We start from the raw sequence: 12,930 nt of genomic DNA, 5'->3' as shown, positions 1-12,930 counted from the left end.
TAGCACCCCTTGCACAGAGGACAGGACAGAGCAACCCGGAGAACAGAATTTCCATTCTCCTAAAGCCTTCTCCTTCATGGAGACCTTCTCCCAAATGTTCTGTATGTTCTAGGTAGGATGATTCTGCTCTTTGTGGGCTAGACAAAGGCACCAAGGGACCCTCTATGGAAAGGTTCCCCAAATCCTGGGCTCAGGAGGACACGCAGGACGTGGGGTTGGGGCAGAGGAGGGCTGGGGGCAGTGACCACATCTAGGCTTGGTTTCAAGGCTCCAGCTTGAGGCTAATCAGGTCAGTTCAGGAGGGGTGCTCCGCCCCTAGGACTGGGGTGGGGACTCTCATAATTCTTGCTTAAACCCTGCTTGTTATTTTTTAAAACCTGGATTCCAGATCACCCTGCCCCAGAGCTGAACACTGGGAGGCAGAGCTGCTCTGCCCCTTGCCACCCCTCCCCTCCCCTTCTCTTGGGGCTTCCCCCTGACTGGGCGTTTCCTTCACTGATGAGACGGGTGCCCTGCTTTCTCGAGGGTGGGATAGGCCAGGAGGTCTCAACCAGGCGCCTCTGCCACGTCTCTTAAATCAAGAAAAGACTTGCAAGGCTGGGAAGTTAACAGACGTCTCAGAACTTAGTCTGATTCTGGGAACCATAATAATGGCCCACGTGACAGGCCGTAGGCTAGCACAGTGTCTATTTTAATGTTCACAAAACCCCTGTGGGAGGAGAAACGATTATTACCTCCATCTTACAGAGGAGGAAACCAAGGCACAAGGACATTAAGTCCCTTGGACCAGGTCATCAAGTGGTCTGTGGTAGGGTTGGGATTGGACCACAGGTCTGCCATGTCCACAGCCCACTTGGTTACAGTTGGCCTAGCCTCTCCATCTCGAAAAAGAAGAGAACATACCTTTCTCCTTGTCTCCCTCCACTCTTGGGGTTCACCAAAACCAGCAGAGGGTGGGTACCCGGGGTGGGGATGATCTTATACTTAAAAGGCAAAAGAAAAAGAAATTAGCTCTGTTTCAGCCAATAGGAAGAATGCGATGAGAGTGGATGCTAAGGCAGCTCCTGGGAGAGAAGCAGTTCCAGGCATGGAGGAGAGGAGGTCGGGAGGCAGTAAGGTGCTGGTCCACTGGCTGAGTTTTCTGAGGGATTAAACAGCTAAGTGTCTCCAGCCTAATGGCCTTTAAGTAGTGTTAATGGTGACAAGCGTTTGAAGTTGGGATCAGAGATGGGGCAATGGCATTACAACTTCAAATTATTCACAATGGTGTGGCACTGTGCCCACAGCACAAGATTAGATTTTGTGAGGGATACAACTGATTATGATCTTAAAAGTCAGGGCCATCCGGCCTACACCTAAATAAAGTAACAGCCATGAAGTTAACTATACTTCCACCCCAGTACCTTCCATATCCACATTTCCAGCCCCCATTTTCCTCCTGAGCTCTGGTTCCACATTTCTCACTGTCCAGGGGGTACATTCAGCCAGATGTCTCACCAGAACACGCTCCAAACCTGACCTATCTTCTTTCCCCACAAAACTGGCCCTCTCTCCTGGCTACTGTTATTACTCATCCAGGCATACAGGGAAGACCCTGTCCTGCCAATTCTTTCCCTGGAATGTCTCTTTATCTCCAGCAGCTGCCACAGTGCCCACACTGCTCGGGCCTTGCCCACCTCAGGGGAAGTCCTGTATGCTGCCCCCATGCAGTTCCTTCCCAGGACATCACTAGTCATACCACTCCTGCTCAGAAACCTTTAAAGATGTCTCGTTACCCAGAGGATAAAATCCAGATCTCCTAAGCTGGCATGCAAGGCATTTAAGTGCAGCCCCAATCTACTGTTCTCTCTTAATTACTCTAACCTTCACTGCAGTTCCAGCCAAGCGTGGCTCGTACCTTCTAGGGAGTTAATTCCCACCCTTTGGGGCTGCTCACACTGGTTTCTTCTCCTCCTGAAATGCCCACTTCCTTCTTTGCAACCTCTTAAAAAAGAACTCCTCATTCTCAGGGCCCGATTCAAGAGCTACTTCCTCTATGAAGTTTTCCTTGATCATTGCAACGAAAGCTATTGCACTTGAAGCATATATTGGTTTGGCCAAAAAGTTCGTTCGGGATTTTCCATAAGGTCTTATGAAAAACCAGAACCAACTTTTTGGCCAACCCAATAATATCTTCTGGGTTTCTTTTGTTATCATTTATTTGTATATGTCTTTATTTTTTATTTTCTCAGGTAAATATCACAAAACATCAAATGGATTTTAATGCCTCAGGAGCAGGGCGTGTGTGTGTATAACCTTTCTACCAAGGGCCCCATTGCCCCAGATACAAGAGTGGGTACTCGATAAATACCTGTATCTTCAGCAGAAGGACACACCGGTAGAGATGCAGCTTTGCTCCATATTCACTATCTAATGCCTACTTTTCCAGATTGCACGCTAAAAATTCACCAAACACAGGGCCATATTGTTTGAAACGGACAGCAGCATCCTTTATAAATTTTAGGAATTTTCTCATCTGCCAAGGGTGATTATTTGTGTGAAACCCAGAAGCATCTTGGAGCTTAAGGAGTAATTCTTTATCTCTGGGGGTGATATCCAAAATGTTTTAACAACCTGTACAGCATGGGCACTGCCCAATCAGAACAGATGCAGGATAACCAGATAGATGCCAGCTGTAAACAACTGACATACCTGCGCCGTGTGTGTGTGTGTGTGTGTGTGTGTGTGTGTGTGTGTGTGCGCGCGCGCGCTCCATCTGACTTTCTCCCTTTCAAGGTGTCTAGAGCTTTCCCACATTAAGCACCATTGCTTATGTTTTACACTCATCTACATGTTCTCATTGAATCTTGGAGCGTCTATGGGAGGTGGGCGGTGCAGGGATTGCTACGCCCCCTTTCAAACAAGGAAACTTAAGGTTCAGAGGCAGAGGAGAAGGCCCCAGTGTGCTATTTCCTTTTCTGGTACTTGTTCTACCTCACCAGGCTGCCTTTCCTGCATTCCCTGGAACTTTGTGAAATGCACAAAGAGAAGTTCATTGGTGGATCCAGCTAGAAAAATGAGTGCTGAAATATACGTTTAAGGATGAAAAAGAACCTTTGGATCTTGTTAACTCTGTTCCGGCAGATCACATTCTGCAGACAGCTTGGCAGTCCTGGAAAACCTAATTGTCTATCTTTAAGCCACATTCTTGTTATTATTCAGGGAGTATGCATAATGAAGTTCTATGCATTGTGTTCCTAAAAAGGTGATAAAGCCAGTTCAGCCAGCCACGGGATCAACCAACCTCCCTTCGCACCACTTGCCTACAGTGTGGTTGTCAAAGGTAACCCCAGAGGCTGGAAATACAGTGTCCTGTGTGATATAATCAATCAGATAAGAAAGCAGATGTTGAGATGTGTTTCTCTAGAAGCCAAATCCTGTTCTCCCCTCCACAGCCTTGGACCAGCTTAGAACGAGTGAGTAGATTTGGGGCTTGCCGAGGTACCTGCGTTACAAGTTCGTCCTTGGCTGACATGGTACCATCAGATTTCCCATCTTGCCTGTCCTATAAAAGAGAGGAAAGACAAGCATCTTTTGAAAAAAAAAATGCCTACTACAAAAAAGGAAATCAGAAGAAAAACAAATGGTTAATATAAAGGAAGAGAATAGAAAACCAATATAGTGTAGGGAGGAGTTTTTCAAAGTGGGACTTCGGACGTAAGAAAAGAAATGTTCCCTTTGGGTTTCTCAAGGACTCTCCAGGCAGTTGTCATCACTTGCCCTGACTTTAACTTCGAGACACTGGAAGGGACACAGTGTTTCAGAGGAAACACTAAAATGGGCAGAAATCTACTTTGTTGATTTAGAAGCCTGAGCTTTGAGAAGCAAGGTCTCAGATCTGGTTTCTCTGTTAAGCACTACCTAAATGATGTAATCCTAAGTCATATGTCCTATTTTGTTTGTTTGTTTTTTCAATGTTTATTATTCATTTCATTGAGGTTTAATGTCACATATAGTAAAATGCTCAAATTTAAATCTACAGTTCTGTGAATTTCTGCATACGTATATGCCCTTGTAACTACTGCCTCTTCCGGCATAATTCTGTTGTGACTCCTCACACCTTATTGGTTTTGCCTGGCTTTTGAATTTCATATCAATGGAATCATAGACCATATCTTTTCTGAGTCTAGGTTCCTTTATTCAGCATTATATTTTTGGGATTATCCATATTTTTGCATCTAAGCATGGTTGTTTTCCATTGCAATGCAGTATTCCATTATACTAATCTGCCTCAACTTATTTACCTATTCTCTTGTCAGTGGTCATTTAGCTTGCTTCCAGTGCCTGACTGTTATGAATAAAGTTGATAGGAACATTCCCGGACATGTCTTCTGGTGGAATAAAGGCTCGTATTTCTCACGGGAGGGCAATTATTGAGTCATAGAGTTTGTGTATTTCCAACTTAGTAGATACTGCCAAATAGTTTTTAAAGTGGTGGGTTTTTTTCTCTAGTTTTTAATAAGAAAGAAGATGGTCAAGTCCAGGGTGAGATGTGAGGAATCAGTGGAACTCAGCAGCATCTTTAACATGGAAAGAGGACAGTTAAGGTGTTTGGTGCTTGGCTTGAAAGAGGGGTCTTCAACACAGGAGACAGAGAAAGCTTCAGATGGGGATAAATAGAGTTTAAGTTTGCATCTTTCATTTCCAAGAAGGGCTGTGACACCCAAGTGGAAATCTTCAAGGCAGAGGGAGGTCCATGTTTGGACACAGGAGAGAGGGTGACAGGGACAAGGGAGGCCTGGGAAGCCTAGCTGTGCACAGGTGTTCACTGAGGTTCCATATATGTGATCTGCCTGCAAGGTGCTTAGAATGAATGCGCTTTCCTTGCTGGGCCATTTCAGAGCATTCTGGGTGGCCAGCGGTTGGAATCATTTTAGTCAGGGAAGTTTTCCTGGACAATCTGACTGTGCAGCACTGACCTCTTTTAAACTTGGGCTGAAAACAGCAACTCCTAAGAGTTGCTGAGGGAGCCCTCGGAGGGGTGTGACTGTCTGAATGCTGCCTGCATCTGAAACATGAGCTGGGGTTGCAGGGGAGCCAGAGCCCCATCGGGGTGGCAGCACTTACCTGGGTGATGGGGCATATTGACGTGGGCAGCAAAATATGGTCTCTGAGCTCCCCACCGTCACACAAAGTTGACAATTCACATTTGCGGTGAAACTGGAGGAAAAAATGAAGATGAGAGTTAAGTGAAAGTGATCAAGGAAATGTCAAGTATGAGGGTTCAGAAATTTACTAGGGAGGCAGGTTGCCTAGTGCTCCTCTAAATCCTGATGCACTGCTGGCTTTCACAGTAAAGTAGAGAGAGAGAGAGAGAGTGTGTGTGTGTGTGGTGTGTAGTGTGTACCGGTGTCTGTGGTGTGTAGTGTGTACCGGTGTCTGTGCTTGGTTATGGGTGCCAAGTCTGCTGTGGGCAGAGAAAGGAGACCAAGTGCTGCCCATGGCAGCTGGAGCAAAACGGTCCCGAGCAGGCCTGTGGCCTGTCCGTATAGCACCCCCACGTGGATTCCAGAGCCCCCATGGGATATTTGCTCCCTAGGCTCTGAGACACTGGAAGGAAGGAGATCTTGTTGAACAAACTCATGAGAGGCTGGAGGTGAACCCCATGACTCGGCCTCTGCATTTTAAGAGTTCTGCAGTCTGACACGTCCTTTCTGAGGCTGATACCCAGTCAAGGGGACAAGACACGGCACTGAGTCTGCTTTGGAAGGCAGGTCAGGCAGCTCCAGGTGTCCAAGGAGGAAGTGGACATTTGTCATGGATGATGACAGTGGGCACAGGCCTCTTGTCCAGGCAGTGGGGTTGCTGTCAGGAGTATGCCTTCCTCTGATGCAGGTGACTGAGTATCTAATTCCTCTCCCACTCTGTCAGTGCCCCCGGCCCAGACAACACCCAGGCGAAGGAAGTTAATGGTCTGGCCTGCTGTTCACAGCTGCCTGGCCACAAAGAGAGCAGACTGGTCAGCTTCTTCTTAAGCATCCCTGGGGGTTGCCCTCCCTCTGGGCATCTTGGTGATTTACTGGAGGCAGTTAGACTTAGGGCACTGAACAGGGGCTCTAGGCTCCCTCTCTGCCTTGCCCACGTAGCTCTGCTCATGCCCTCCGGCAGGATGCTTGAGCAAAAAACCACGCTGAAAAGCAGCAGGACTGCCCTGGGCGCCAACCCACCGTCATCCAGCACCACAGGCAGTGCCGCGCGGTGACACTCTGGTAGCACTTGATACTTTTGTGGCACCGGTCACACTTGACAGAGGAATTCCCTTCCACCCAGGTGTGCTGCATCCCCTGCAGGAGGGAAGCGAAGGATACCAGGGAAGGCTGCAGAACCACATCCCAGGGCCCTGGGCCTGCGGAGAAGGGTCTGGGAGGAGCGCAGGGAGCGGGGAGGCCAGAGAGGGTTGGTTCCTGTTTAGTGGGTGCACTTCTGGATGCCAGGCTGCTTTGCTGAATTGCACCAGTGTGGTCACTCCCTACCTAACCTCTATTATGCTAATCGAGGTGGATGGAAAGCCACTTTGCCTGCTCTTTGAACAGTTCACCCCCTCTGGCAGTCAAGCCTCTGAGCATCTCGTCTTGCAGTTCATCTGTGTGTCACCGGAACTCTTTGCAAAGGGATGTATTTGTGTGTGCCCTTTTCTGGAAGGCAGCGGGGTGCAGGGAAACGCAGCAGGGCTTGGGCTACAGACAAAACTGGTTGGAGTCATTGATCTTCCACTTTGCAGCGGGGTGACCTTTGGCCAGTTCCTGGACCTCTCTGAGTCTCAGGTCCTTCATCTGCAGAAATTGGCATCAAATGCCCCACCTCTGGGTTTTCTGGGAGGATTCAACGAGACAGCACATTTGGAAGGGCCTTCCTGGCACAGTCCTGGCCCTTGGGGGGGGGTGCCCCTGATGGGGAATCCCTTCCCCCTCTGTCTTCTATGGGCCGGTGCCTCTCAGCCTTAGCAGCCCCTCAGGACCACCTGGCCAGCATCTAGAAGTCCTAATGCCCAGCCCTCACTCCAGACAAAATAAATTAGAGTCTCTGGGGATGAGAGCCATCATTAGTATGTTTTAGAGCACACTGAGTGATTATCATATGCAGCCAAGGTTGAGAAGCTCTCAGGAAGGAAGTTAGAGAGAAAGCCCAAAGGGATTGGTGTGGGTCACCAGCCAGCAGCTTTCACATCTGTTTCCTGGAGAGCGTGTTGTACCTGCCTCTTGGCCAGGACATGCCCCTGAAGCAGCCCAGGAACTTGGGAAGCAGGTGTGAATGCATGTGTACGTGTGTGACTATAAATGCAAAGCGACCCATGACACCAAATTCTGGGGGTCTGAGCCCTCAGTTAAGTCCCCCGGGAATTCTATAGACCTCCTCAAAAAATTTTTCACCAGGGTATCCTGAATAGCGGAAGGGGTGGATATGGACTCTGGGGGAACGTGGGGACATAGCCTGAAGTGCCAACTGCAAGCACAATATTAAAAACACACGGAATATCTGCATGACACCATCCATGTCTGTATTAGGTAAAAGTTTTAAATTACTTATCAGTTAAGTTACTGCGTCCTCCTTCCAAAAGATTTTTGGTAAAACTGTTGCTCTAGAAGATGTGTCACATGTACTCTGTAGTTTCTCCTTCTGCCATTCACCCCTGAGGGTATAAAGAACTCAGTTTGCTAATCAATTTGTCATCTACATGGTCACAATGAATTTGTTCTGAGATTATTATTATTTTTACTTCACAGAGAAAAAATATGAGGCTGCAGAGAGGTTAAGTAACTGGTCCTACGTTCCAAGGCTGGTAAGTGGCCAAGCAGGGACTCATGGCCAGGTCTCCTGACTCCAAGTCCACGGCAGTCTCCCAACACCACGTTACCTTCTCCATCCTCTTCCAGGGTCAGAAGAGACGGTTAAAGACTTAGGTTGCCTCTGGAGACTCAGAAGGTCGTGAATGTGCCCTGCTGGTCCCTCAGAGGTCTCCCTCTGTTCCAAGTGTGGCAATGGCAGGAGTGCAGGCTTAGGGCCTGAGCCCAGGAGGTGCACCATATGTCCTGGTGAAAGGCATGGACATGGAACGGTGTGTGTATGGGCGTGGTACGGAAGGAGTAGACAAGAGGCCACGCGGCGTCTCACAGGCATGCATGCGTGTCCCTGGAGGCGCCCTTCTCTCTCGGAGTCCTACTGTGGGAGAGCTGGATACCACTCCCACCTGCTAACCATCTCCTGACTCAGATTCCTCAATGGGGTTTTCCCTCTGCAGGAACTCGGAGTGCCTTTCCCCTGCTAATTTGAAGAAGAGTCTATTTCCAGACTCAGTGAATGGTACCAGCCAATGGCCACCTTAGAAACCTGGTAGCCATTTCCAACCTCTCTCCCTCTCTCATCCCCTACACGATTGTCACCAGGTCCTTGTGGTAGGACCTTCCAAATTATCTCTCAGACTCTCCCTTTATGTCTTCCACCTTAGCCAGTGGGACAGCCAAAACACTCAACAACCGGCATGGCTGGGGGACACTCACTCAGCACAGACACAGCCATCACTGTGCTACTGCAGACATAGCAGAGCATAGTGGGTGAGTGCAGACGCCACCCCAGTCAGGCCCTAGGGCAGCATTAACTCTTGCCTGAACTGTTGGAAAAGTTTTTTGCATCCCTTCTGATCTGATCTCTCTCTGGCACCATGGTCAGAGCAATTAACCTAACCTGCAAACCCAAACACCTCCTCCTGTACTCAAAGCTCTTCAACGGTCCCTTAGCTACAAATGAAACCCCTTCCCAAGTCCTCAGCTGGCCTCACAAGACCTGGATCTCACCAGTTCTGCAGCACACCTCCCGCCGCTTCCTTCGAAGCATCCTCTCTCCCAGTCACACGGAACCAAGTACAGATCCGATAATAAGCCGCGTCTCCACGCCTTCACACTTGAGGCTTCTCCAGCCCGGGGTGCCTTGTCCTCCTTGATTCCTTATGAGATCCCGCTGATTTGGGTTCAAGACACAACTCAAATGCCATCTTTCTGGTGAAACCTTCCCTGTCCGCCACCCTTGGTGCCTCAACTGTATGTCCCACACAGCCCTATCGCTACTGCACAGCTCGTTACTTTGCACTTCGCTTACATGCCTGTCTCCTCCCACTAGACTGCACAGTCCTCCAGGCTGAGGACCACCTTTTAACCTGCATACCCCCTGGCACAGGATCTGGCACACGGTGGGCACCAGGGAGATGCTAAATGGATTGAAGGATGGACAAGATGGTTTAAGGGTGAGGCAGAGAAGGGACTGTATAAAGCTCCCAAAGCCCCTTCCTGCCCAGGAATCTGTGGAGATGGACATGTTGCCTGGGACACAGCATGCAGGAGAAGAAGGCAATAGGTATCACCAACCTCTCCTCCCCTTTTGGTTTTTGAGTTCGTTTTGATACACCCGGGAATGTTTTTGGATACACAGCGTTCATGGACGGTGTATTTACAGTCTGAAAATAAAAATAAGAAAAGTGACTGTGAGTGACCACGTAGGGAAGGTCAGCCATCCCCCTGCCCCCCACACCAGCTGAGGCCCGTGCCTCCCTCTGCGTGGCCAGTCAGGGGCAGGGGACATATGGAGCTGGCCTTGCCTAATGGCAATTCAAGTCTCCAGTTGTTCACTGAGAAGAGTCCATGACTATCTCCCAGACATGCTCCTGCACCCTCCCCCCGCCACACTGCCTTCCACCGCGGGTGGTGAACGCAGCAGGAAGACATCCCCAGAAAGGTGCTTTCCGCTTAAGGGGAGTGAGGAGTCATCCTGGCTATGCCAATGCCACAGTACTGAATGTCAGGATGTTGGGGCGTGGAGAGCAAGGCCGGGGTCTTCCTAACTCTGGAGACAGGAAGGCCTGAGCCTGAACTCTGGCTCTGCCCTTTGTAACTACCCACACAATCTAGGGTAAGTTCCTTCACCGCTCTGAAATTCAGGGTTTTCTACAAAATGGGAAGAAGATTGCTTTCTCTTTGCAGCATTACATAATTTGTATAAAGCACCACGTGTGCGGGTCAGAACAGCTATTCCACAAATGACTGCTGTTGTTACTGTTTACTACTGTGCCAACAGGCCTAGAAGGTACTAGGAATGAGGCTGGGCCTATGAAAAGTGGGTGAGAGCTGGATTTGAAATAGGTGCTGGAAAGACAGGGGGGCCCCTACTTTTGCCTGCTGATGCTTGCTCTTGGTAGACACGGGGCCCAGCTCTGCTACGATGACTTTTGTGGCTGAGGTTGCCTGCTGCCTGGCTCCTGTGTGCATGGCAGATAAAACATTTTGGTGACCCGCCCCATACCCGACGGCCCTCGCTGCCGCAGCAGCTCCCCAGTTCCTGGAGGGTTCAGGCTGAGTGCTTGCTGTCTGCATCCTGAGGTGGGGGGCAGGATTCTGCACCCACGCAGCCTGGGCCCTACAAAGCCTTCTTGCTGCAGCCCCTCCCTTCTCTTCCTGCTCTGCAAACCCACCCTCTTTCCTACATGACCCCTTCTTTCTTCCTTCTCCTCCATCTCTTTCTTCTGTCCTCCTTTCCAGTCTCCCTCCTTCCTTTTCCATGTGTGTTTTTTTCTCCTCTCCAATCTGACTTTACTAAATAGATTATAAAGTCAAACAAATGGATAATTTTAATTCCATTGTATATATGAATATAGTTGCTTATTAATTAAAAAAAAAACCAAACAGGTTCTTCTGACCAACCAAAACATTCACTAGCAAAACTCAATTGAAATTATTATGAGATGCTTTTTAACTACATTTGAACCTTAATAACTTTTTCTAGGCAGTCAGTGGCCTATGACGAGACTCTAATAGGATAATATTTGTCCCTTTGACTTGGGTAGAACAAAAACAGGACATGGAAGTTTTGCTTTATTTTCTGCTGTTGGAATAATATGGCAAATCCCTCAAGCTAGGAAGCAAAGATGCCTAAACTTTTCTGGGAATGGCTCAGTCATGTATAGAGCAAGACAGTTCCTGGGAAAAGGGGTTTGAAGGAAGTTTACTCACAAATGCAGCACAGGCCTTGCTTCCGAGCGCCCATCAGCATGACATGGCAGAAGTTGCAGTAGGTTGGTTTCTTGAAATGCTTCATGGTCCAGGCGTGCCTCCCGTCCCCCTTGGAGCCCTGCGGGGACAGCAAGGGAATGAGATGCAGGCAGCCCCACTCTTTCTAAAAAGAGTCTCTTCTCATATCTGGAAAACAAATTTATTTTGTTATTCACGTATTCACAAATTTATTTTGTTATTCACTTATTTTACTGTTGTAGAGATTATTTTAATAGAAATGCAAATCAAAACAAAATTCTTTGTGTGTATTTTCTAAAATAAGCAAATATTAAAAATTAGGGCCATCTGAGTAGAGTATGTGGTGGGGGGAGTGGAAATCAGAACAATCTTTCTTTCTTTCTTTCTTTCTTTCTTTCTTTCAATCATCTATTAATCATCTATTACCTATCAATCATCTATTATCTATAACGATCTATCATCTATCTATCACCCATCTATCTATCCTTTAAATGTTTACAACCTTCAACTTATAAACTTCCTTTCTTGGATTCTATCCTAAAGAAATCATTTTTGAAAGATAGATGAGCATTTTTGTGCTCTGTCAGATGTTTAACCCAGCATTATTTAAAATAACTGAAAATATCCTACAGGCCTCAAAATGACCAAAAGGTTTGTGGTACATCTGTATGATTTAATGTTAAGTGGCCATCAAAAACATATTTATAAGAACATTGAATGGTTTGGGAATGTGCTCATGATACTAAGTTCTAAGGGAAAAAAACAGAATGCAAATTTGATGATATATTATGATCTCAGTTTTATACCATGATATGTCGTACGGGAAAAAACGTCACCAAACTGTTAACAGAGGTTAGCTATAGCTAGCAGCACTATGGATTTATTTTATTCTCTAATTTCTACTTTCTTCTGTATTTTCCAAATTTTCTACAGTGAGGAGGTACTAGTTTTATAATCAGAAAAAATTAGCTTAGTAAAAACAATGTACTCGTCTCATCACCTTTCTGTGCACAGATAAAACAGCAAAGAGACAGAGACAGAAAGAGGGTTAAGCCATTTCCCCCTGACTTGGCTTGGGAGCAAATTCATTCTATCTACCAGATAAGCCAAGCCTCATGTAATCACACACCTTCCTTGGACACCAAAGCTCCCACCTTCTAGCCCCTGGGAGCATAGGCTTGCTGGAGACTGTGCCTTCAGGAGCATCCCTCCAGGTATGGTGTCCTTGACCTTTTGTCCATCAAAAGAGTAACACTCAAAAAAAAAAAAAAAAAAGAGTAACACTCTTGGGCTGTTGTTAAGGGTAGTAAAAAGTACTGTAAGGTGGTAAGGATTGAGAGTCAGGTACATGGAGTCCAAAGTGCTGGATTGAAACCCACTTCTTACTTCTGTGTCCCTCTGGTTTGGGTTGGTCATAGTGGCCAGACCCATTCCTGTGCTCAACTCTTCTGCTAACGGTCTCTAGAGGAGCCCACATGCTTTTTCAAATGCTGGTCTCCTCCTGGGGCGAGGATACGTTATTTTCTTCTTACCACCTCAAAACCCTGCTTCTTCCAAAACCTGAGTTTTACAGAATTAAAGCCTTTTTATCTAATGGCTTCTACTTTAGTAAATGGGTTCACTAACTGATTAAATGATCCACTTAAATATCTATTCATTCATTCCTTTGACAAACATTGACCTCAAGGGATTTTTGTAAAAATTAAGTGAAATACTGTAAGTGAGGATTCTAATCCAGTGCCCGACACATTGAAAATGAAAACATTTATTAAGTTCCTACTCCGTGCTAGGCAGTAGGGGACACAAAAATTAGTAGAGTGCTTTCCTACGTGTAAGGAGGTAGATTTAGACCTGTTCTAGAAATGAAGAAGCAAAG

At 47.2% G+C, this 12,930-nt stretch overlaps 1 protein-coding gene and 1 long non-coding RNA gene across 4 annotated transcripts in view; one reads left to right on the top strand and one right to left on the bottom strand.

The window, feature by feature from the left end:
- LOC309962629 overlaps positions 1-12,930 on the top strand; it is a 742,666-nt gene that overhangs the window by 465,097 nt on the left and 264,639 nt on the right. The window lies entirely within an intron of this gene.
- Positions 1-12,930, bottom strand: part of DGKG (diacylglycerol kinase gamma) — a gene marked incomplete at its 5' end in the record, with an annotated part of 158,831 nt that overhangs the window by 99,211 nt on the left and 46,690 nt on the right. For 2 of the 3 annotated variants that reach the window (XM_082840520.1, XM_082840521.1), the window contains 6 exons: positions 904-983; positions 3,485-3,544; positions 5,107-5,199; positions 6,207-6,323; positions 9,399-9,487; positions 11,037-11,154. In XM_082840520.1, coding sequence (XP_082696646.1) covers positions 904-983; positions 3,485-3,544; positions 5,107-5,199; positions 6,207-6,323; positions 9,399-9,487; positions 11,037-11,154 — 557 coding nt within the window. The remainder of the gene's footprint in view (positions 1-903; positions 984-3,484; positions 3,545-5,106; positions 5,200-6,206; positions 6,324-9,398; positions 9,488-11,036; positions 11,155-12,930) is intronic. The other variant, XM_082840522.1, reaches the window with a different exon arrangement.

Source organism: Leucopleurus acutus, assembly GCF_964270905.1.
Source record: "Leucopleurus acutus genome assembly, chromosome: 5".
Lineage (NCBI taxonomy): Eukaryota > Metazoa > Chordata > Mammalia > Artiodactyla > Delphinidae > Leucopleurus > Leucopleurus acutus.
The sequence above is the reverse complement of the archived record's forward strand: the minus strand, read 5'-3'. Positions and strand labels throughout refer to the sequence as shown.